The 26186-nt window shown below is 40.0% G+C and overlaps 1 protein-coding gene across 1 annotated transcript; it reads left to right on the plus strand.

Moving 5' to 3' along the window:
- Window positions 1-3168: 3168 nt before the first annotated feature.
- On the plus strand, window positions 3169-20189 carry HADH (hydroxyacyl-CoA dehydrogenase). The gene is made up of 8 exons (XM_041427907.1): window positions 3169-3368; window positions 5982-6110; window positions 6757-6914; window positions 11527-11653; window positions 12870-12959; window positions 14483-14555; window positions 17671-17787; window positions 18829-20189. Exons 1-8 carry the CDS (start codon window positions 3240-3242, stop codon window positions 18945-18947), a joined length of 942 nt encoding a protein of 313 aa, XP_041283841.1. The 5' UTR covers window positions 3169-3239; the 3' UTR covers window positions 18948-20189.
- Window positions 20190-26186: the final 5997 nt, after the last annotated feature.

Genomic DNA, 26186 nt, shown 5'->3' on the forward strand with positions numbered 1-26186 from the left:
TTTCCCCCTCACTGGAGATCTAGAGAATACCCAGAGCCCTCCTAATGTCAAGTATACAAGACTGGAATGTGAATTTGAATGTAATTTAGAACTGGTTATTTCATAGAAGAAACAAAACTTAAATTGTAAAAGAAGAGACAACTTCTCAGCTTTAAATTAATGTCTGGTTTTGTCACTTTTAACCTTGAAATTTTAAAAGCCAGGTAGTGCCTAACAAAGACTGTAAGATAGTTATTATCATTTAAATTAAGGTTTTCTGTTACATGTTTTGAATAACAGAGTGCCTTAATTTTTGAATTATGTATTTGGTTGGTCAGGTATCCCACTGTTTGTGTGAGAACTTTCAATTCTTTTAAATTTTTTTCAATTTAATTAGGTTAATTTTGGACTATATAGGTTTGTGAGTCTGGTTTTTTGGTATGAAATGTTTGAAAACTTAGTATAATAAAAAGTTGAGTTTGGTACCAATGCCAGTGAACTTGCTCTAAAACCAGACAGTACTGGAGAATTAAGCACTTTATTTAATTTAATTTTGTATTTTCCAATGAATGAATAGATTCTGTAGAGTTGGGATTTTTATCTGGAAATCCTAAATTTATGCTTAATTGAGAAGCTAAAATTAAGTGCTGATAATATTTATATTTCTGTTGAAATGCCTTTTTAAACAACATAATGATGTTGGTGTGCAACTGATCACTTGTACAAAATACCTGTCCTTTTCATCAATGAGGACACATTTGAAAAGCACTTTAGTATTTTTTTACAGATTCCAAAGAAGATGCAATTCACATAATCCCCTGGTATGTGAAACTGTGCTTGTTTTGTACTTGTTTTGCCTGATGAATTTATTTTAAAATGTCACCTTTGAGAATTAGCCTTCTACAAATACTACTTTGAGAACGTGTTTTTTGGTGATACCTGTAATCAAATGCTGCAGTGTGTGACAGGCTAAAACTACTGATTGGAAGTTCCAACCACGTCAAGGTCTTCTGTTGGAAATGACAATAAAGACCTGTCTTTCATACCTTCCAGGTGCATTGAAATTTTCACAGGATACCATAAAAGTAACTAAACAATAGCATAAAAGCAGCAAAATCTGTGGTTTTCAAAGTGTGTTGCCATCTTCGGCAAGCTGTAAAGAGTGGTAGCAAAGTTGGTTTGTTTTTGTAAATATATCCTCCCCCTCTCCTTTTTTTAGCAGAGGAAGCATCTCAAATGCCTTGTTGAAAAATGTATGCTAAGTAGGTGACTGTTTCTGAATGCTGCAAATATCTTTATTTCTAAAATTACTTTGCTTCAATGTGTTTTTATTTTGAATAAAGTAATTCCCAAGTAAGTGTTTCACAGTTTTGCAAAGTCATTTCAATCAGTTCCGCTTACTGACTGAACTTGTGGTGTTTGGCATCTTGCAGAAAAAGCTTCTGAGTGAGAAAATGTTGAAAGTGCTTTGGATGAGGAGTGAAGGAGGTGGGGAAACAAAGTGAAATTGGGAAAATAACATTGCCAGGCATGTTATGATCGAATGATAGAGGTTTTTTTAAAAACAGTTACCCAGAATAGAAGAGGGGGAAGGGTGGGAGATGAGGAAGATAAAAGAGCAAAAGAATTGTCAGCAGGAGGAGGTGTGCAGTCTGCAGGAGAGAAAACCGGGGCAGAAGTTGGGGTGTAGTTTTTTTGGACTTCTGGCATCGAGAGAGGCAGAGGGCAGAGAGGGAAAGGGGTGCCAAGGTGGAGCCTGGGGGAGAGGGCAAAGAGCCCCCGAGGGAAAAGTGGGAGATCCTTCCCTACGGAAGAGCAGGGCTGAGCAGGAGCCAACCAAATTGTTTGTGGGGAGGGGTGGGTAACAGCACTGGTGTTAACCAGGAGCAGGCACTCAGCAACAAGAGCTGTAGGTGGAAATCTTGTGTCTTATGCCCTGGAGTTACAGTGCAGGTTACTTGGCATACTGCTATTTTTTGTTTGTTTATTTGTTTTTTAGGGGAAATTCATTAATTACCACTCAGCTGTCATTTGTATACACAAAGATTAAGGGGGTCTTTGGATAAAGCTGTTCCCAAAGCCACTTCCTGCTCCTACCTAATCCAAGTGAATTTTTTTGCAGTAAGTTTGTGGTACAAAGTGCAGAGATATGAGAATACAACACTTTATTTGAATAAAACAAGCTGCTTAATGTTTACCCTGGTGCTGACTCGAGTAGTACTTGCAGTGTTGTCAGCTGCTGCTGAAGTGCAGGTCTTTCTGGTGATAAATTAATTAGATGGAAATCAGGGCAGTCTGCATCTGATATGATTCAGCTGTTAGTTTTTATAGTGGAAGAATTTTTTCTTGTTTTTTTTTTTTAATTTATTTTTTTAATTATAGTTGTTTAGTATGTATCTTGTGCTAGCCTGGAAATAACATCCCCTTCTAGTCAGGAAGCTTTTGTTGTGGAGAGAGAGCTTCTAATGATGTGAATAGGAAGAACATTGAGGTGCTGGAGGGTGTCCAGAGAAGGGCAAAGGGGCTGGGGAAGGGTCTGGAGCACAGGTCCTGTCAGGAAGGCTCTGGCATTGTTTAGCCCGGAGGAAGGGGGGCTCAGGACAGACCTTGTCGCTCTACAACTCCCTGATGGGAGGGTGTAGCCAGGTGCGGGTAGATCTCTTCTCCCACACAACCAGTGATAGGATAAGAGGACACAGCCTTGAGCTGACCGGCAGAGAGTTTAGGTTGGACCCTGTGCTCACAGGGTGGTTTGACACTGGAATGGACTGTCCAGAGAGGTGGTGGAGTCACCGTCCCTGCAGGTGTTTGGTGAAAGACTGGATGTGCCACTTAGTGCCATGGCCCAGTTGACATGGTGGTGTTTGGTCACGGCTTGGACTCGATGGTCTCGGAGGTCTTTCCAGCCTCGTTGATTCAGCGATTCTGCGAGCACGAGCAGCGGCAGCGGCAAGGTGAGCGCTGGCAGCGGCAAGGTGAGCGCTGAGGCAAAGGGCGGGCATCAGCGCAGCCTCGGCCGCCGGCCCAGCGCCAGCCGGGCGTTCGCGGGCGTTCCGGCGGTGCTGACCTTGCCCTTGCTGCTTGGCTCTTAAGGAAGCAGAGCTAGCGAAGGTGAAAGACCCAACGCGCCTCCCCCCCTGCGGGCAGCTGGGACCGGGCAGCCGGAACCTGCTGCCTTCCCTCGGGGCGGAGCACGGCCCTCGCCCCGCCCGGCCCGGCCCCGCCTGTCCCGGCCGTGCCGCTCGCTCCGCGCCTTCGCCATGGCCTTCGCCACCCGCCACTTCGTGCGCGCCGCCTCCTCCGACGCCGCCACGGCGGCAGCCAAGAAGCTGCTCATCAAGCATGTCACGATCATCGGCGGCGGCCTCATGGGCGCCGGTATCGCCCAGGTGAGCGCAGTGAGGCGGCCGGGCCGCGGGGCGGGGGGGAGCGGAGGCGCCATGGCGGCCGGGGCCCGGGGCGAGCCCTGCGGCCAGCGCGGGCCCTTCCCGGGCTGCTGCTCCTGCGTCCCCGCGCTCCGCTGGGGCTCTTCGCTCGGAGCTGAGCCCGGCCGTGGTGCTGCACCCCGCGCTGTCCCCGGGCGAGCTCTAGGGAGAGCGAGCGGTCTGCTGGCAGACCAGCATTAATAAAACCCACAGCTAAACGTAACCACCCTCCTGGCGCTTCTCGGGATGTGTTATACTCCGTGGTCAAACTCCTTTGCGCTTGCCTTTGCAGGCTGTGTTTGTGTGGGAAGCAGTGGCTGCGCTGGCTCTCGGCCGTGCCGGGACGCGCCCCTGCGCTCCGCTGCCAGGCTGCCGCGGGTTTGGGTTCTGCTGCTGCCGAGGCGGGGTACAAAGTATTGCTGCTCCGCTCCTCTCTGCTTGCTCAACTTCACACTTCTCCAGCTGATCCGCCCGTCTTCGGGTCAGACGGCTTGGCGAGAAGAAACAAGGCTGATGGCTTTAATTGTTTAAGGTGGTTCTTAAGACAGTGCGTGGACTAATTGTAAACAGTCAGTTGGTCTGTGGAAATACGTGGAAAATGTTGGCTGGAAAGAAGATTCTTCTAACTTGGCGAGGGAGCATATCTAGTGATATTTTATAAATTTTACCAGTAGAATGTAGCAGCTAAAATGAGCATTTAGCTGTCAGTCATCTTCAGAATTATGAAGTGGTTAATATTTAAATAGGACTTAATTTCCCAGAGTTTAATCTTGGGCCTTTGGCTTTTAAGTTCACCTTTAACTTGATAGCTTTAGGACATTAAATTGGAGTGTCCTTTCAGTGATTGAAAATTTTGGCACTTAGTTAATTCAGAGAAAGAACCTGTTGCCCAGTATACCAGGGTAATTCACAAACTTAACAAAGAATAAGGTGGGTAGGCAAACATCCCGAGTGGAAACTGACAGTGAGGCTGGAGCTCCTGAATAGCATTTCTCCATTTCAATGAATTAATAGTTTGCTTCTCAGAACTAAAGATTTCTTACATTTCTGGCAAATCTCTAGCAGATAGAATGCAGAGGCAGTTGTTCTAGCTACAAAAATAGTTGTTTGTTCTCTTTTCTGATAAAAACACTCCTCTGTATTGTAATACTTGAGGTTTCCACTGGAGAACCATCAAAGAACAACTTAGAAAAAAAGTTGTTCTCGTGTTTGAGGAAGATGCAGACTATGCAAAGCTTATAATTTTCCAGGTGAGTGTGCTGATCTTGTTCTGCTGGACTGCACATTTTCAGAGAGCAGCTTGTTAAGAGAAACATGTCTGGTATTTGACAGTAACAGGGGTTGCAGGCCTCTACCACTGTTAAGGACCCAGGATTGTTGTGCTGACCATCTGCCTCCAGTATATCAATCCAAGCTTCTCTCAAAGCAGAGGTCATTATAACACTGCATGGTGTCTCCCCTGTACCCTATTAACAAAGCTGCTTTTCATCCCTTTTTGAGCACTTAAGAAATTGTGTCTGGCATTTCTTTATTTGCTGGGTTAGTGAGGCAGATTGGATGAGAATATCACAATGCTTTTCTTCATGAGATAGCTGTACTTTCCATTTCAGCTGGCTGTGTTGGAGTAGGTCTTATGGGTGCATAAGTATTTAGACATCACATGTAAGGTTATGTGCAAGGTGAAAGATTGCAGAAGGGAAGCTCTGAAGCTGAGTCACTTTAAAACCATCAGTGGAACTGTGTTTTAATATCTGTTTTACACAGTAACTAAATCACAACTCTGTTAGTTCAAGGATTCTGGAAGTGAAGATAGGCTGTTGCTAACTAACAAGAGGAACATAAATAAAGTAAAAGTCAAGTAACAGATAATGAGCAGCTGATCTTTAATGTGCTGATGCAGTGTGAGACAGTGACGTTAAGTGTTTGAAATTAATTTAAATACCAGCCAAATTCCAACCAAAAAGGCAGTCCAGTAGTGCTGTGTGTAGCTGAGCCAGTGTTTGCACTGTGTAGCCAAGTGCAGATAAAGGAGACTTTGCAGCCATTTGTGTCTGTGTGGAATCCTGGAGTGGCAAATGTCCATTGCTGCTCCCAGCTTCTCTGTCACCTTCCTGTTGCAAGGACATGCTCATGGCCTGACAGCAGAGCTGTGTTCTGATGACATAGGGTTGGCCATCCCTTGTGCCACCTGCTCACCCTGCCAGTGTTCCATTTTGGTCTCCACAGCCCTTTTTCCTTACAAGATCCAAGGCTCTCAGCTAAAACACTTGTTCATTTCAAGACAGCTGTTTATTCTGTAGCCACAGAATTCAGATGCCTTCAGACAAAAGATTCTGCAGACAGTGTAAGGGAGAGATTTCTTTTTCCTTTTCCCTCAAGTTGTTTGAGACCTTTATCCCTTCAGCCTCACCCCAGCTGTATACAGGCTTTTATGATTTTTCTAGTCAAGTGCATTTAATTCGATGTACTTTAGCTCTCTTGTGCCTAAATGCCTGGCATATTGTTTGTCAACACAAATCAGTATGGTTGGTTGTTTTGTGACATTGCTGTTGAATTTTTATTTTTTTTATCTTCCAGGTTGCAGCAGCCAGTGGTCACACTGTGGTGTTAGTTGACCAGTCAGATGAAATCCTTAAAAAGTCTACAAAAGGAATTGAAGAGAGTTTGAAGAGAGTGATAAAGAAGAAGTTTGCAGATAAGCCTGAGGTTGACACCTCCTTCTTTATTCCTCTAGGAAAACTTGGAAGAATAAAACCTGACATTTTGAAATTATGATATTGCGGTTATGCATTATAAGTAGAGCACACATATATCATTAGGGAGAGCCTTTTAATCAAAAAGAAAACTGTCCACATAATACTTGCACCTTTTGTATGACATTATATTCTACCATATAGGGGTTTTTTTTTGTGTAGTGTGTCTCCATTTACCCTTGGCTAAAAGTCTTGCATTTCTGTTTGATTTCTGCCCTCACAAACTATGTCAACAGATTTACGAGTGAGGAAACATTTTTCCCCACTTTTTCACTGAAACTGTAGCTACTGATTGACAACCAGGTGATCACCCAGACTCTTCTGCTGAAGGTTGGACTACAGCAAATGGTCTTCCTAAAAGATTGATTTTAAAGGTCTCCTATTTGCTTCAAAACAGATTTGATTGGCTAGGAAAATTTTATCAGTGGAAAGCATCGTATCTCTACACACTTAGAACTTTTTTATTGATTTGACAGAAATGTGGCAGACTGCCTGCATTTTGTGGGGGTTAAAACTACCAGAGAAAGTAAGGGGATTCTCATATAAAAGTAAATTAAATCACTGTAAGTAGACATTACAGCTGCTTGAAAATGTTTCAGGCTGGTGCTGAGTTCATTAAGAAGACCTTGAAGAACCTCACAACAAGCACAGATGCAGCATCAGTGGTTCACAGCACGGATTTGGTGATAGAAGCCATTGTGGAGAACCTGGAAGTTAAAAATAACCTCTTCAAGACACTGGATAAGTTTGCACCAGAGTATGTATATTTTTCCTGGTACATTTTGATACTTAGACTATTTTCTGTTTTTACACTCACAGTTAGTTCTCTGTTTTCTTAGCTGCTTTATTTAAGAATGAGTTCTGCTGTCTTAGACTAGCTCTAGACTATCATGTTGGTGTGGAATAGTTGTTGTGCCAGGTGCTTATGTTATAAACATTCTCAGGTGTGTTGCATTGCTTCATTTGCTTGTTGCACTGCTTCATTTATTGTTCCAGGTGTGTTTAGTCATTAAGATTGCCTAACTACTTGGCAATTTCAAATCTTAACCCAACTACAAATGCAGAACAGTAGAACTGACTTGCTCCAGTGGACATGGGTTACTGTTAATGTTGTGTTCCCATACTTAAATAGGGAATTGGAATAAAGTGGATAAATTGGATAAGGTGTTTGTTTCCAGCACACCTGTCATAAACAAGTTTTAAGAAGTCTCAGTCAGTTCAATAATGTCTTAAGTGAACTAACTTTACTCTGTATTACAAAAGTTAGGAAACAGCCATTGCTGGTTATTGTGTGTAATGTAAAAGGGTAAATAGTATTTTAGTAGATACTCATTCAGTTACATAAAGTCCCTGGAAATGTCTTTGAACTATATTTGATAACTGTTGGAAGCCACTGTTGAATTGTATCCAAACCCAAAAACACTATTAAGGTGAGCATGCAGTCTCAGAAATTTGAGCCTTGTAGTTGATGAGTCAGGATCACAAGACCTTGACTGCTTATTGAGATTTTAACTAGTGCAGGTAAATTTGGGGGTATTGGCTAAGAGGTATTCTAGGCTGTCAACTGGGCAAGCTGTGCCTTGAATATCATATCAAGGAAGAAAAGATATTATCATTAGTTGACTTTAGCCTGGGGAGAATTTCAGGCTTTCTTCTACTGTCAGTAATTAAAATTACCTGGTGATTTTGAACACAGTAAATGATCACAAGCAGCCATGTACTGAGCACAGTGTATCTTGCCATTGTCCTAACACACAAAAGTAAGCAGATGCCTTTGACATTTATGAGAGTACTTTGTTATGGTTGGTTTGTGCCTATTTTGTGCAAAATTGGTTGGCTGAGTATTTACTGAGCAAATTGGAGTGTACTAAATGTACTGTCTAAAACCAGTCAGCAAGGAAATGTGGGCTTGGGGACTTATAGCCTCACTTAAAAATATGTATGTTTGGAACACCTGATGCTATTTTTTGTAAGACTGAGCTGTTTGTTAGCATAGCTGCTGTAAAACATCTAATTTTACATCACAGTGTTAAAAGATACTGGGGATTGTTCAAATATGCTCCTGCCCATTGCAAAAGGGATGATTTTGCAGGCTTGGAAAAATGGCTAAGACAAGAAGCCTTTCTTTTTAAGAGGATATTTGGAAGCTATTATAAACATACAGATATCTTATGTGTAGGATAAAGGAAGGTTAAGTAGATGACAAAAAAAAAGGGTTGCAGTGTAGAAAATCTAGATGAAAAACTGGTAAAATAGTGATACTTAGTAGTCAAGTGTTTAAAATATTAGCTGTGGATACAAAAGGTAATTTGTAACTGTGAGAGAGTATAGAGTTGCAGATGGTGTGCTTAGTGTGGGGAAAGGCAGGAACCTGTATGAGTGTTTTTCCATGTGTTAGAAGGAAGCGTGAGCTTTACTCATCCTACATGGCTCTGTGCTGGAATGGAAAGCTCTCCTTGCCAGTGCAAGATTCCAAAGCCTTTTCTAAGGCTGAATAGTTCAAAATATATACACCTAACTAACTGTTAGGTTAGGACTAAATGTTGTGTCAGCTCAGTGGTAGACTTGTGGTTAGTTGGTAGCAAAGACAGGATTTGTTTAAAAACAGCTCTGAGTCTCAGGAGGAGCTTAGCTTCTGAGGGGCTGTGAGCATTGATGGCCCTCTGAAGGGTGGGTTACAGGGAGAGACCAGGAAAGATCAGGATGCTGTGGAGGGACGACTTGGGTTCTTTCAAATCTCAGGACTCCCCACAGGGGTGGATGATAGCAGGTGGAAATGTAAGGGGCTATGTTATAGTTGTTCTGACAAGATGATGAATTGTGTCTGTGAAATACAAAGTGTGTGAAACCCTGCATTTTTCTTCTTTTGTGATGTATTTCATGTCTCATGCATTTTCTCAGCTGCAACATGTACTTGTCCATCTCCCATTTTTGCACTATGGAGACCTGTCCAAGGAAAATAATTAAGTCTGGAAACTGCAAAAAACTAAAATATTACAGTAGCACAGTTAACTTAATTCCTTTTCCTTTTCTTATAAGGTAACTGTAATTCCTCTGAAAATGGATGTAAACACGTAGGATGCGAAAGCTATTCTTTTATTGAGAGAAGTTGTATTTGTGAGTGGGGAGGAAATTCCTCCTAAGTGTTCAAATCAAATGTAATAAGCCAGGAGCATTTGGCAACCCCAGAGCACCTTGGAAACTCAGGGTATTCCCCACCTGGGTAGTTGTCCAGCTGAAATAGTGGATGCTGTTTCTTGGGTGACATTAGTCTGAGAACATATTGGTTTAAGTTCTTGGAACTTAGCAAAAATTTATGTTCTTGAAGCTTTGCAAAATGTAGAAGGCAGTATTGTATGTTATATTCCTCTCGGTATTAAACTCCCCATATTTGCTATTTATTACTGTGTTACGTGGTCATCATCTTTGGAGCAGAGTAAAGCATTGCTACCCACTCTTCAGTTCTGTTTTCCTTTTCTTGAATGGAGTTAGTCTTGCATTTCAATTTTAAAAAAGGTCAGGCTAGGATTTTTGTAGACACTGCAGCACTTTTCCAAGCAGTTGTAATGAATATGACAAAAGAACTTTTGCGTATCCACTTTAAAAACTTTTCTGTACTTGATTTCTGTTTTTTTCTGGGATGTTGGAAATGCCCATCAATATTCCTCGGTCTAGGATTTGCCTTTAGATGTGGAAACTCATCTTGGACCTGGCCCGTGTGTTTCAGCTGTTCACTGTGTTAGAATGAATGTGTTATAAAACTGTTAAAAAAGAGGTATTGTTCACTGTTTGCTGTGTAAGGCAGCTGGACTGTAAGAGTTGGATTTATTGGAAATATTTATTAACGTTTCTCTTGCGTTGGGCTCTGCTTTTGACGTCTTTTCCTGAGCCACTAGATGGCACCAAGAGAAAGCACTCTGCTGCCGGGAAAGCCATTCTGCGGTTTCACTAGTTCTGGCTTCCCAAAGCCTCCCAACTCCGCTGCCATCTGAAGCGTGGATTGTGTCATTCTAAGTCACAGAGACATCAAAATTTTATTCTAAACTCAACTGAAATCAATTGGTTGGTCAGAGAATAAAGTGTAACTAAAATGCACTTGTTCACAGGGCAAATCCAATTATTTTCTTTTTTCCAAGGCTTTCTATTGTGTGAGGCTACGGAAGAGGTACTGAGGTAAAATCTCTTAAGTGAACTCAGTTATAAACCTAGCAATGATTGTATTTCACACATCAATGTGTTTCTTTTTATATGAATATTTTAATTTTTATATACAGTGGCAAATTTTCGGTGAGACTTTTGTATGCACTGACCTTGCAAAGTCAAAACTATGAAATGCAGAATGCTCCTTTTAGTACCTCACCTCAGAACAGCGTATGGCCACTTTATGATGGGGAGATAATAAAAGAATATTTGTAAGAAGAGTAAAGAAGAATTTTCAGGAATTTTTCTTTCCTTCACTATAACAAAAAAGAAAGCATCATAAATATGGAAAGCAAACTGAATGTTTTTGTCTTGAAATGTTTTCTTTAATGCCACTATAAAATGTTGCCATGACTTGAACATAACTTTTCTGAAAGCTCTGTTGTAAAGCTCAGTTACATCTTAGTACAATGTAAGCAAAATATCAACATAGATAAACATTTGCTGGGTACAGCAGGATAACTTTTTGAAGGGGTAGTTGGATGCAGCCCAAAATGAAAGGTAGGGAAAAAGCCATTTCTCTAAGGTTTTGGTGTGATAGCAGAGCTGTTGAGGTTTTGAAATATTTCTGGAAAAAAACCCAAACAAACAAAAAACTCAAACCATTATAAATTGCAGTTAGTAAATCTGGTTTATGTCTGGAGAAGGACTTCATATATGTCTTAAAATTCTTGGCATTTTTTAGATATTTTGCACTGTCCTATGCATGGCAGGTCTTAAATTTTCTCAGATTTTTTTTTTTCCCTGTTAAATCTTTTCTCTGGTGGTAGGTTTGCTCATCATGTCTGTCATTGGTAATTTTAAAACGAAGTAGATTGCAAACTTTTTGTAAGACTCCAAAGTGCATTTTTGACATGGCATATGATTGGGTTTCAATAAATGTGTAAATGTGTTAACAACAAATAAAAATATCCTTAGGTTTCCAGGGTTGCTGAAGGAATTACCTAGAATGGATCTGAAGGAATTACCTAGAATGGATTTGGGGAGTGAAATAAAATTTGCAGTGGTTGTTTAATCATTGCTGTGCTTAGACCTCAGAAAAAGGACTGCGATAAACTGCAGGAATATTTCTGAGGATTCTTGGATGGTTAGCCAGTGGATGTCTATTTATGTTTGGTGCCTCAGTCTCCTACTGTCCTTTATGCAGTCTATATATTTCTTATTTCCAGGCATACGATATTTGCAAGCAACACTTCATCCTTGCAAATCACAAAGATGGCAAACGCAACCACCAGGCAGGACCGATTTGGGGGTCTCCATTTCTTCAATCCTGTGCCTATGATGAAGCTCGTGGAGGTGAGTGTCTTATAAGCACGCCTTATACAGGGGCTGCTATCCTCATGTTCCATCAGCTACTGCTCTAGCCCAGCAGTGCAATTGTCAGCAGTGGGATTTCAGTTAGATTGACAGAGCAGATCTCTGTTTGCAGCTCTCTGATGTGGAATTTGCTACCTCTAGTGATCGGAGGTGCTGCAGTCTCTGTTGAGGGGCGGCTTTAAGACACAGAGGTAACTCCTTCAGTGTCAAGGCTCCTGAGTTCTCCACTGAACTGCCAACAGAGGTGCTGTTTAGAGCCATCATTTCAAGCAGGGAGGCTTATTAATAAGAATTGCTGATACCATTGTAGAAATAAATAGAAAATGTCAGGAGATGAAATCTTATTGCCTTGTCACTTTTGAAACAAAGTCAGTCGTGTTTGTTTCAATATTTCCAGTGCTACATGCTGGGGAAGAGGGGCTGGAAATCTCACCAGAGGAAAAGGTGCTGAATGTGAGCCAGTGTGTACCCAGGTGGCCAGGAAGGCCAATGCCATCCTGCTTGTGTCAAAAATAGTGTGGCCAGTGTGACCAGGGCCATGACTGTCCCCCTGTACTCGGCACTGGTGAGGCCACACCTTGAATGCTGTGTCCAGTTCTGGGCCTTTTACTACAAGAAAGACATTGAGGTGCTGCAGAGTGTCCAGAGAAAGGAAACAGAGCTGGTGAAGAGTCCAGAGAGTAACTCACATGAGGAGCAGCTGAGGGGGCTGGGTTGTTTAGCATGAGAAAAGGAGGCCAAGGAGAAACCTTATCAGTCCCTAAAATTACCTGAGAGAGGATTGTGGAGAGGTGGAGTAGCTGCTAGAACTTCTTATATCAGGAATTGCGGCTGTTTAAATGATTCTCTGGAGTGATGTCTGTGTTTCCCAAGACAAAAGACTATGTAGCTTTTGGAGTTATTTTGATACATTATAATCTCTTAAGTGTGCTTTCAAAGAATAGTTCCTTTTACCATCCTTCCATAGAGGCTGAGGGGGAAAGTGTCTTAAAGAAACACAACATTGCAAAATGCTGTATCTATGTGTAAAATAGTGTTCTGTGGCTGTTACATATCTACACAGTCAAGCTGGTTTTCTGCAAAATGTTTTGTGAATTTCTGGAAGAGTGTTCTGGTTTACATTGCTGCAATGGGGAAATTGGAGAGATTCTGCTCAGAAATATGCTTATGCTCTCTCTACCTTCCTTGTACCCAGGTCATCAAGACTCCAATGACCAGCCAAAAGACTTTTGAATCACTTGTGGATTTCAGTAAAGCAGTAGGAAAGAGTCCTGTCAGTTGTAAGGTGAGTACATTTTGACAGTATAGTGTTTAGAGGGTCTGTCCTTGTAGGCTGTTAATTTTAAGGTGGTAGGTTTTAGTAGATGTATGAGCACACTTCAAAAATTTCCAGGCTGCTTCTTGTCCTGTTTGTCTTCATAATTAAGAGCAATTTGACAAAGAAAACACCCACATTTACCACAAATTCTTCAAAGTGCAGTGACTCTAGACATCTTGTCTAGAGCAGCAAAACTCACAGGTATCGGGGCTTACTGTTGTGGAGTTTTTTTTTCAAGTCCTGCAGAAGCATACGCTGGAGAGCTTAAGCAGGAGCTCGTCTTTAGCCATGCCAGACACAAATCTATTGCCTCTACTACTGTGAAGCCGTTGGCTGAATCCTCCATGGTGTGTGCTCATTGCAAGTTTTTCTTAAGACTGCAGTAACTAGACACGTATTAATCTTAATTTCTTCTCAGCTTTGGGTTTTTTTCTCTAGAGAAACACCCTACTTTGAAAGCTCACTTTTTCTGAATCCATTAAGCTGTGGTCTGGATAGCTTTATGCAAGCTACTGCTTTGGGTTTCACAGCCCCCAGGAGACAGTTGATAATAAAAAGAAGGGCCTGCAATCTGATAGTTACTGGATTAATTAATTCAGCTTCTGGATGCTGGACTCTAATTCTGGCTATGTTCTCTAAATTCTAACCAAATTGTTCTGTGGCCTTAGTTGACTTTTTTCCTATTTCCTGTTTAGTACTATGCAACGTGTAGAATATATGATGAATTGTTATAAATTAGCTTGGATTGATAATAATGCAGTATTCACACCTGAACTTTTCTTTATTTTTAATTCTTGCCTATAGGGGAAACTTTGCTTGGGCTTCTCTGGATGAAATATTGAGATAAAGTGGAATAAATAATAAACATCTGAAACAGCAATAATATTCAAAATAATGCTATATTTGCAAAACTCTCTTGTGTTTGATTGATTGATTGTGCTTTTGATTGATGCTTGTGCAAAAGAAGTTTTGTATTCATTTGTTACCTTCTTGTAGCATGTGTCTTATCTTTTCATTGTTAGTGTTGATGTTTGCTGTTAAATCTATCCTAACTTTCAAAAGTATGGATCACCAGTGAGCTGTGGGGGAAAAGCAGACTATTTCGTCAGGAGTGCTTCTGGTAGTGGACACACACAAAAAAAACCTTCTAGGGAAGAACTACTTTTTTCCTAACCTTCAGGAAATCATATCATTAGACTCTTGATAAAGAAAAGACTAGCCATATTAAATTGTTTTAAGATTAATTGCTTTGACTTGTAGTAGTCTTATTGTTCTCAGTCATGATGACTGTTTATGTGCCATTCCTTGTTTGAATTTCACAATGTTTTATGCTTTAATATTGATCAGATAAATGAGATGAAAAATACCGTTCAGAGAGTATCTTAAGTAATGATACAATAAGTGTCTTCATCCACTTGATTTGTCACGTAGCATTGAGTGTAGTTCTGGTAAAGAGTGTTTACTTAGGATCACTTTTTTATTTTTCACAGGATACTCCAGGGTTTATTGTAAACCGTCTCCTGGTGCCATATATGATGGAAGCTGTTCGTCTTTTTGAGAGAGGTACTTGGTGGGATATTGACTTCAAGGGATGTTGACATATAACAATACAAAATGTTGCTTTGCTTCAGAAAAGCCATGGGGTTCCCTCAAAATTTTCAGACATTAAAGGCTGGAAATGAATAGAGAATGTTAAATATGAGCCAACGTGTGTAGCTGGAAAGGCCTTGCTTTCACTTTGAAATGTCAGATTATGCAGAGTTCGAAGATACTTATGTGTGAAATTCCTGGTGGTGGAAAATGTTTCTGGCTTGGAGATGACAAGGTGAGTGTAGTGCCATTGTAAAAATATCCATTGCCAGCTATTCAGGAGCTTTCTCTATCCCAGGAGACATTGATAAAGGTGATTCAAAGTCCCATAATGGGACCATTAATAAAGTTCTCCTGAGTTCACTTACATGGGGCTTGTGAAATAAACCACCAGTTTTGAGGTAAGTGGTGTGTAAGAGTGTCACACTGTGACACTGGCACTGACGTGATTTGAGCTCAGCTACTGCCACATAAAACCTCCTGTTCCCCTTCTGTGTTGATTTTTAGACATAGGTTCTTCAGGAACTCCAGTCTCACTGCTGGCCTCTTTTACATTAATATGTAGGTAAAAATAATTATGAATCCCCAAAGAACCACTGAATTTTTCAAAGAATTGAAGCTTGTTTTGAAAAGAAGCCAATAATGAATGTAGTGGATAAAGATGAAATTACAGACTATAATTGCTTTTATTTCAAGTGCTCTGCTTGTAGCTCTGTGCTACTAAGAATGTCATTTGAAACATTTTGTTTTTGAAATCACTGCCTTTTTACAGATGAAAGCACTCCATTTTCAGGATTCCACCAAGTATGCTTTAAATATTAAAAATCTCTTTTAAAGCACATGGAAGGGATGGTTTGATTTCTGAAAAAAAAAAAAAAAATGAAACAACACTACTTGTTTATCCATCAACAGATGTACCTAATTACATCTCAAAGGGAGAAAAGAGCAAATTTAGTGACTTGAAAGGCAAAGGCATGAATGTGAGGGGGCATTATTCTTTTAGAAAAAGTCACAATTTTGAATAAAGTGTATGGATGTTTCAGTGTGTTTAAAAGAGGTGCCTTTGTTAAGTGACATGTATCATTGTGCATATTTCAGGAGACAACAGAACTTTTAATGAAATGCAGAAGAAAACAGTTACTGAGTTTGTATGTTAAAACTGAGTGCTTTTGCCTAAGCAAAACAATATTTTGATTTAATCTTTATTCTTTTTGTATCTTCTCCCATAGTATGATATTTCCAAAATTGCTAAAATTCATTTGTGACTTTTTAACTTTAATGAAATCTATTTTAAAAGCTAGTTGATGTCTTGGGAAGATTGATGGCTGTCTTTTATTTAATTCATATGTTCCAGTGAATCAGGTTAAATTTCTATAATATCCTTTGTGTTTATTCTCAGAGTAGACACTTCAGCCAGATTGTCATCTACATTAAATGAAATTGTGTCTCTTTCCTGGTAACTCCAAGCACTGAAATGCCATTTTATTGGACTAGTCCTTGCATTTTTATTTGTACAAAATCTCATTCTGTTAAATGTGCACTTTTGCATAAGCAATATATCTTTAGTATATTAACAATGACTTAAACAGGGCATATTGTAAATATTAATATATAGTGGTCTGTACTGCTCTGTCCTTAGTGGATAAACTAAAAAGCAGTCAGCTAAGTTTCTATGGAAGTCTGCTTTGTACTAGGACAGACTAGAATGAGCTAGGGATATAGCCTTTGTTTGCCCTTTTACTGCTTTTTATTGTGTTGTAATTGAACTGTCGGGTGGCCAAGTCCCAAGTTTGACAAAGTGAGACAAATCTGTTGAGAGAACAAGTCTGTATACCTGCATCAGCTGCAAATGAGCTGAGGATTTAGCTGTGTTTGAATTTGGGGAACCGAAATTATGTTCGGATTAGGTACGGCTATTCTCTGCAGCTTCTCAGAAATAAAATGTGGCTTAAAAAAAAACATTGTCAGCTTTAAAGAGTAAAAAGAGGTATATATAAATTATTAGTTCATACAGAACTGTCACTGAAGTTGTTACCTTTACAAGAGATTTTGTAAATTTATTTGTAGGGTTCTCTGATCTTAGGCATATAAATTGCACGGGCTGTGTCTGCCAAGCTGCCGGACACCGTGCATGCCTGTACGCATTGAGCACGGAGGTTACTTAACAAGTACCTCTGGGGTTTGTATAACTTCATCCTTTTTGTAGCATCTGCAGAGAAAGTGCACTGCCTTCCTCAAAATTTGGGTTAGAGGTATGCAGTAGAGGTGCATCTGCTTTGATGACAGTCTAAAATATGTATTCCCAGCTAAAGAATGAGGTTAAAGTTAACTGTGACAATGTGGCAGTGCAGGATTTGTATTTTTATAGGCACAGACTGAAGTAGAAGTAACAAATTTCTGATAATTTTGATTATTTCTTTTAAAATAATTTTGAAATTCATGAATGCAACTGCACCTGCACAGTCGTTTCAGGTCTCTCTTATCTGCCATCTCTGATTCCAACAGATATCCTCTGGTGATAGGTGCTGTAGCTAAGCAGGTTACTCAGATGCTGCTGCTCCCCTCTCCATGCCTGCCTTACCCATCAGCTGGATATCACTTGTGTTCTGGCAGCTGTAGTGTAAGGATAGCTCTGTCCTGTGCATCGTTCAAAAGCTGCTGCTGATCTCATGAAGCTGAAATTGAAAATTGAGTTGTTTCCTTACTTACCCTGTTCTGCTGCCTCTAAAAGAAGCTCTTGTTTCTTCATACTGACCAGTTCTTCCTTTAAATTGTTCTGATAGGGTCAGCATGGTAGCTGTGGCTCCATCAGCAGTGCAGTGCTCTGTATTGAAATGCAAGAGGAAACCAGGAAAATGAAAAGCAGGCCTGCAGGGCTTGCTTTTTGTTTTTTTTCTTTTTTTGTGAGAGGTTCAGCTTTATGCTTCAGCATGTGTATGCTGACTCCAGTTTTTGTGGCTGTGAAACATGCAGAGATTTCTGTGAAGAGCTGCACCAGGGTGAAATAACACCCTGTTAATTATTTATTAGTGGTGCCAAGGAGATGTGGAATCTTCTCTGTTCATCAAACTGTCAATCTTTTCTCTAGGAGATGCATCAAAGGAAGATATTGATGTTGCTATGAAGCTTGGGGCTGGCTATCCCATGGGTCCATTTGAACTGCTGGACTATGTTGGGTTGGATACCAGTAAATACATTATAGATGGTACTGCATGCTTCTTTTTTCTGCCTTTCCACTTTCTAGCTAAATTGTAGATGTTTTAATGCAAATGTGACTCTTAATTATTTAAACGGAATGTTTCTGGTATAGCCTTTGAACTGTTGAGGAGAAAGGAGTTAGGATTCAGCTCAGAATGCTGTGTGAGTACAGCATTTGTACTGCATGCCTGTGCCCTTTGTACATGGGGACAGAACAGTGGTGGCTTTGCTGACCTTATCAAGTGCTATTGGAAAATAATAATGATATTAACATTAATAGTACTTTATATTACTAAAAAGAATCAGTGGGAAGGGTGACATGTACTGGAGGTGGGGAATTCTGTGAAAATCAACAAATGTTGAGACTCCCTATCCTTTTTCTACCAGCTGTATTTTCATTCTTAATTAATAGGAAACCCAGCAAATATCTCAAAAGATGTAAGTGAACCATCTCCCTGTCACTTCAGTTAATAAGTGGGTGAATGCCAATACAGTAACAAAACCATGCATAATTGCTGATGGCTTGTTGGTGGTTGTTATGTTCTTTTGAATGAGCAGCTCAAACATTCTCTGAGGCAGAATGTCACTTTGATGATGGCATTTTCAGTGGAACCTCTTTTGCTCTTGGTCAGTGCTGTGGAGTAGTGTTATATTGTTCTAAGTAACCATGTGTTTCGCAGGTAGAAATTCAGTTTGGAATTTCTTTGCACTTGAATTTCTTTTCAGCAGAGCCTTTATTTTATTTCCTTGTACTTAACTATGTTTCAAAAGTTCACCTTAATTGTTTTAAAAATTCCTCAATTGTGGAGATTATAAGGTGTTTGGAGTGCACTGAGCCTGAAGACTAATTCTTAGATTTGTGCATAATCATCAATACTGACCTGGGCTTTATGAAGCTGTACTGCTGGGTCTCAGAGAGCATAGAATAAGTTCCAGTCCTTCTTCAGTTTTCTGACCTTTGAATGTTTTTCTAAGGACATGCAGATCTCTATTAACTTTGCATATAAACAGAACTGTTACTAATTCATCCACTTCCCTTCCTTTCCAGGGTGGCATTCATTAGAGCCCAACAATCCTCTTTTTGCACCCAGCCCACTCCTGAATAAACTGGTAGAAGAAAAGAAGCTGGGTAAAAAGACTGGAGAAGGATTTTACAAATACAAATGAACTCCAGACCTGAAGAGGTGTTAAACTATCTGTATATGCAATTCAGCATTGCCATAATACAGGTGTTTAAACCTTCCCAAGGGTGGCACAAACTGCATTTAGAACATAACTCACTTGTGAACTGAGTGATTGCACTAGTTAACTATGGTCAATGCTTGATTTGGTAGATTGTCTTTTTTTGTAATTCCAAAAAGCTTTCTATGTACAGTGCCTTCATGAAATGTTGATTTTTCTCAGGTGCAGTACAGAATGACAAGTGAATTTATGTATTTGAGACGTTATTATATTGATGGGGAAAATCCTAAAAATAACCTCACTTTCTTTAAAATAAAACTTTCAACAATTTTGTATTGAGTGTGAGGGCTTGCAGTTGTGTCTTGGATGGAGCCCACAGGGTGGCAGTCTCTTCCCACACTAGCAAGTGCAGCCTTGGAAAGGCAGTGGGTTGTTTTGTTAGGATTTTTCTTAAGTGCACTGCTAATCTGTAGATGTAAATTACAGTGCCTTGAACAATAATGTTTTGAAAGACATCTTTAAAAACAAATAAAAGAATCCCACAATGAGAGGCTGCTCCCCAAACAGAAGGTTCCCTATAAAGCATTTAAAAGCTCATGATTTGCATTGGGGTTTTCTAGCATTTTCAATTAGTGGTTGAGGGCCTACTTTTGCTAGGTGCTGTAGAAACATAATGAAGATTTCTAGGGGATATCTGCTCTCAGGGGCATAAGCTAGGATGCTGGTGAAAGCTTTTGAATGTTTTCTAGAGTCCTGTAAATTGGCTGTATTTAAAGTGTCATTTTTACACCCATACACTACTACCATAGTTGAGTGCCTTCAGGATTGCAGTTGGGAGTTTGTGCTGTGTAAACAAATAAGTGTCTCTGGCTGTGTGAGGCACCTTCTGTTTTGCAACTTCATTTCCTTGGGGTGTAGCAGGGCTGAATTTGTCCGTGGTGGGAGTGCATCAAATCCTGTCTTTTCTCCAAGTATGGCAGAGCAAGTGGGCATGAGGATTGGTGTTCCAGTTCAACTCAGTAGTAGTGTTCCTTTACTTTCTGTACTTAGTGCTTATATACATATTTTTAGTTCCAGAAATTATGAATAATTATTTAATGCTGTGCTGCCTCTTCCTCTCTCCTCCATCATCTAATTCAGATTGCATATATAGAAACTGAGTGCTGACAGAGGACATGATCACATAAGAAATTTCTGAGTAGAGAATAAAATTTTTGGTTTATTGGATCCTGGTCCTTAATTACATATTTAATTTTGAGCCACTTGCCTTGAAAGAAAAGGGTTAAAGGAAAGAAACAGTACTATAAACAGTCTCTTTTCTTTACTAATATGTTGTTAAACTTACTTGGTTTTACTGGAATACAGTCCCCTTCTTACATATGAAGTCTATTTCACTGAAGGTTCTTAATGCTTGTAGCTCAGTTTAGTGAATTTTAAATACTGCAGGGTGAATTAGCTTCAGTACTACTGTTTTCAATAGTAGTTAAAAATGGAATATGTATGACTCTTGTGTCTTAAAAAATGCTATTTGTTTTTTACAAAAAGCATTTAGGTAGAAGTAATTTGCTACTGCTCCCTTTACTTGGATGATGATCTTTAATTTGGAAAGGGGAAGGTCTATGGCAAGACATAGGCTATTTAATGCTAAATGTGCAAAATATTTTTCACAAGTAAATGTGATATTTTAGAAAAATAAACTTCCTCTGAAACAGTGTTTTCTTTTCAGGAGCTCTAACAGGTACAGTATGTGTATATTTGAGAAGAGACTTTTTTTTTTTTTTTTTTTTTTCGCAGAATAGGCCCTGTGGAGATACTTTAATGTTGGGTGGGGATAGTTTTATCAGCATGTGAAGTGCTGTGCCAGGATGAGTAGAGATGAGGTAAAGGTGAAAATTTCAAATGCTCCCTCTTAAATCTAGATCAGAATGCAGAATGGTAATTGAATGACTGTAGTCTTTGAAACAAGGTAAGCCTTTTCTTTTGCTCCTCAGTGGGGAGTCATGGAGAATGTAGAAGCCCCTTTTAAGAGAGGAAAATTAGGAAATTAGCCAGAAGTAGGATATTAAGTAGTCACTCCTGAATTTTACAAGAATTTCTACAGCTTTAATAGTTTAAAGATTTCTAGAGAGTTTAAAGTATGAATATGTAATGAAATAAATGAAATGTCTGTTGACACCTTTTCCTTAGTAAAGATTATTTCCCATCCCTTGCTGTGGCTGTGACTTGAAGCAGAGGTACCTGAGCCACCTTCCACTGCACACAGTGTAAATGAAGGAGAATCTCCTGCTGGGCACTACCTGAGACTAGCATGTGGTACATCAAAACTGCTCTTGCCATTCAGCTCTCCTTGAATTTTTATTAATAGTCGAAAAGAGATTGTGGAAAAAATGAAGGATAGAAGAGAAGGGAGGGAAGGGCGTTTGGTTTCCCTCACTGCCTACTTTTAAAACCTTTAGTCTTTATTATCCTTTCTGTCAGCAGGCCTCACAGATTTAGAGCATTTGCCCCACTTTGGTCAAAGCTTTGGGACGTACGCTTGGCACAGCTTGAGGGCAGCTTGACAGCCAGCAGCTGAGGAGTCGGACGTGAGCCCAGTGACTGCAGCTGGGAAGATGGCTCCAGATTCAGCATCTGGGTCATTTCAGCTGCCAAATGTGCTCCATCTGTGGTCAACCTAGCTGCTGACACGGCGGGGGAGAAAACAGGAGCACAGCAAATTTTAAACAGGGCCTTGAAAGCAGAATCTTTATTGGGCAGAGGAGGGTGCTCTGCAGGAGTGGCTTTTGGAGAATAAAGTGCAAGAGGTTGCAGTAAAGTTTGATCTGGAGAGGAATTAAGTGTGAATAATTGATTGACTCAGCAACTGCATAAAATAACTTGAAAAGGTATCTTTTTTCTTTCATAGATGAATTGTATTTGTCCTCCAAGCCATCTCACCCAAGGGTTTTGAGGTGACAATGCAAATATCCTTCAAAAACCAATTAACAGGAGTTAACTCCAGCATCTAGCATGGGCTCTTCAGAGATCCAGTACTACCAGCCATGCATTTCAGCAGTGAATCAGGTCTCTGAAAAGCAAGGTGGTGGCTTCTGAATGAGATTCCATTGTGGTTTTGGTTTGTTTTCTTAGTGCCATATTTGGTGGCTTGTTCTGTGGATGGGGCTCTTACACACCTCAAAGTATCTGTGAAACTTTTGTGGTTCATCAGCCAATCTCTACTGGAGACCCACTTATTACAAATTAGTGAATGTTTATCAGGGTGAAGAAACAAGAAAGAAGATATTTGCTGTATGAAGTGTAGTGAGATATGATTGTCTTGTTAAATCTGTATCTGTTACTAGAATGAGAAGGGCATCTGAAAAATAGTTGTTTTGTTTGCCTGCCCAAAATGTGATTTTGATGTGAAAAGGTCTTGTATGTTCCTGACTTTGTGCCAGGCTTTGGTCAGTAAAGTCTGCAAGTGAGTTAGGTGTAAGCTAATGCCATGCAGTGTATTCCTGTGGCCAGGCATGGTGCTAGGAGGTGGGAGGTACTAGTGGGTATTCTCTGTTTAGTGCATGCTTGTTATTGCATCTAGAGAAAGCCCCTTTACAGTACCAAGTGACTTTACAGATGTGGACAAACTACACACAGCTTCTGTAGTTTGTAGAGACCAACTTTTGCTAAGAATTTACTGCTGACAGTTTTGGAGCTAATTTTTTCAATAGAGGCACCTGTAGCTGTGGTGCTACGTTCTTTTCTAACTAGTACCATAGCAGTGACCCACATCTCAGTATTTTTATTCACTACGGTTTGTGACCATGTGAGCAATTATAAAACTGACCTGAATAATGCCTTTTCATTGTGCTTTTTGGAAGAGCTGAGACCAGGAACAAAAGCAGATGCTGTGATTCTTTTGAGAGCAGTATCTTTTCATGTTATATGTTCCTTCAGTAGCTTTTTCTGTTATTCACTGCCAGAGGGATGTGCTTCTACTGAATTCTGTTAGAGAAGGGTTAAGTAGAGCCACAATCTGGTAACTGTAAAGATGATTTGTAGAATGATCTGCCTTGAGCTTTATGGTCTTCTCAAAAGTTCACATCAAAACTGAAATCGCTCTTTATATACCATTTACAATCCAATATACTTATTCGTTTATAAATGCAGTGCTATGCAGAGTCTTAATTTAAATGTATGAGATCACAGAACAATCTGTGATGATGTTAGGTGTTACTGATAATATAGTAGATTTAGGTTTGTATGCCTGTGGAGCAACTTTGCACTTGTTCAATTCACTCTTCTCTTTGATTCCCCTAGAGTTTTTCTATTTGGCTTTCCATAAATTGAAAATAACTCATGGCAGTGCATTCTTTGCAGAGAAACCAGCACCATAAAGCTTTAATGCTGGCTGGAAGTTTTGGTTGCTTCTGGGGCAGGAATAATACAAAACATCAAACCTAGTTATTAGAGGAGCCATTTCTTTTGTCATGTGGTGGCACAAGGCATCGCAGTGAGGCGTGAGGCCAAGCTTTGTTTCCAGCCTGGGGTCAGAGGCTGCAAGTTGGCCACAGCACAGGAGGATATTTTAGCACAAGGCTTTTGCTTGGCGGGCACTAAGGAACTTGTCGCTTACTTTGGCTGTCCCATGCTGCTAGATAACAGGATTTTTCCTAGCCTGTTGTTTGCTGCTGCTTTGCTTTGTGCATCTCTGTCCTGCCTGGTAACAGCTTCTTCTATTCTGGTCTATTTTTTTCTGCCAGCAACCACTTCTGGGTGGTTTTCTGTAAATGGAGAAACCCTTACAGTATTTGCTAGTTAAAGAATGCAAGTTTTTTGTCATTAGTAACTTAAACCCCCCATTTGGAGTCTTGGCTTCAGCAACAAAAATGTTGTGGATTAACCACTTTCACCAGCAAGAGGCTTTCTGATGAGCTGTGGGAAGAAGTGTATGCTTGGTGGTAGGTCTACAGTAAACAGCTGGAATTTGCATGTGGTGAATTAGCACCAAATAAAACCTCCTCTTTTTTTCTTAATTATCTTTGCATACTCAAATGGACCTATTAAACATTTGTGCAATAGAAATTGGTAAAACCACATATTTACAGTAAGTGGATCTTGGTTAGGCTCAGGCTGACATTTCTTTGCTCTGTTGGTGGCAGGATCTTTGTAAGTAACATATAATCCAAGGAAGGGACCATTCTGATCCCTGATCCCTTGGCATGCAGTGGTGCCCTGACTTGGATTGAAGTACTGCAGTCATTGGAAGGAAGTCCTTACTTCAACTCAGAATCTTCACCTACTTTACATTAACTTTGTTTGAGACCTGCTGCTTTGATTCCTACACAGCCACAAGCGTAAGCAGGTGTAAGATACACGGTATTTGTATTTCACCGGCTTTTTACTTGTTAGTTTTCTCCAAAGAGGTTGTAAAAGGTAAACTGTTTCTGACAACTGCTTTATTTCTCTGAATATGTCAAGAGGGCTAATGGATTCCTTACAGCTGATGTTGCAATTCTTTTTTCATTGCAATTTAGGGTAAAATTTCTAAAGGCCTTTTATTTCAGTTGGAAGCCTAGTGATGTTTTCCAGAATGTCTAAACAGATGAGGTATCTAGCTTCCTATGATTTCTTCTCAGCACTGAAATCCCTCTCAGAACTTTAAAAAAGTATTTATTGAAGAGCTTGATTTTGGGGGCCCTAGTTTACTTTTAAATCTTGAACCTAATTTCCAAAATAATGGGGAACATTAGAAAAGAGCTGGCATTAACTTGGATGGCAAGTTCTCCCACCTCCTTTCAGTTCTTGAGACAATGTGAAAGAAAACAGCAACTTTCATACTTTTCTTCCTCTTGTTTCTTCTTTGTCTACTTTCTTGAACACAATTACTTGCAGGAACAAAATTCTGCTCTTGCTAATTAGTAACTTCAGACAGTGGCAATCACACTGTGCTTCTGACTGTTGGAAAAAAGTATTGCCTCCTGATTTCTTCACCCTCCTTTCACTTCCTTTTGAGTCAGAGGGTTATCCCATCTGCTTATGGATGGATTGCTGAGTGCTTCTCTGACATCAGTGCCAGACAGTGAGCAGTGGACACCCCAATAATGTTTTAAGTGCCTTAAAAGATGTCTGTGAGTCTTTTGAGGAGGAGCATGGGTATAATAGAGTGTAGGGAAATAGTTCATTGAGAGGGAGCTGATTTGAATAAGGCTGTAGATTCTGAAACCAATCAGGGTGCTTTTAGGAACACGGCAGTGTGTGTGAAGTGTGAGTTTGAGAATGGGCATTTAAATAGCTTGCTTTAGAGTAAGAGACAGAAGATACTTGGGGAATTTAATTAATTTAGTACTAGAGAGATGAGGGGTTTAAAATGGTAATTTTTTATTTTAATAGGAGATAATATGGGAGGACAGGGAGAAGATGCTATGAATTTCACATAAGTGGTTTTTCTGATACCATTTTTTTATTGCTTTAAACAAAAACATAAAACTGAGGAAGAAGTCTTTCTCTTTCTTAGGGACTTAGCATTTTATTTTTGGCTAAGACTGAAAGCTATTGTTGCCTAAGTTGACGCTTAACTGGCAAATCTATGAACTGAAGCCAGTATTGTTACTTGGATCTAAATTTGTAAGGACATTTGGTTGTCATAGATCAAAAGATGAACATATAGTTTACCTCAAAGACAGGGTTATATTCTAAAGACTATTTGCACATGTTTATTGCTGAAATCATTGCTTAGCCTATGGACATGTGATATTTGAAGTAGAGGTGGGAGGGGAGAATAATGGCAAACAATGAGTGTGTCAAATGATCATACGACTGGCACTATCTTCACCCATAGGCTCATTGCTTTTTAGCAAAGGCCAGATCTTTTCCACAGTGGTAGACATTTATAACATTACAAGGAGGAAAGTTTCTAGTGAAAACTGTGACTTTGAAAAATTGCTTGTGGTTTTAGGGAATGAACTGTTTCAGTGGCAGATAAGACTGGGCTTAGCTATTGCTGATACCAGTTTGATTCAGAATTTCATGTCATTTGTATTATGAGAGTAGTGCTAGTCCACAGGCACATAGTTCAACTTGCAACAGATTTATATTGAAATTGGGAAATCAATCTAAAACGAGTGCCATATTCTACCTTCTGCAGGCAAGGAAGTGGCTTTAGGGAACTTGCTGAATCTGCTGGGGAATGGAGAGAGAAGTAACAAAGTTTGATATTTGGCAGCTGGAAATCCAGCATGTCTTAGA

This window comes from Onychostruthus taczanowskii, unplaced genomic scaffold (genome assembly GCF_017590055.1).
Source record: "Onychostruthus taczanowskii isolate IOZ18803 unplaced genomic scaffold, ASM1759005v1 scaffold12, whole genome shotgun sequence".
Lineage (NCBI taxonomy): Eukaryota > Metazoa > Chordata > Aves > Passeriformes > Passeridae > Onychostruthus > Onychostruthus taczanowskii.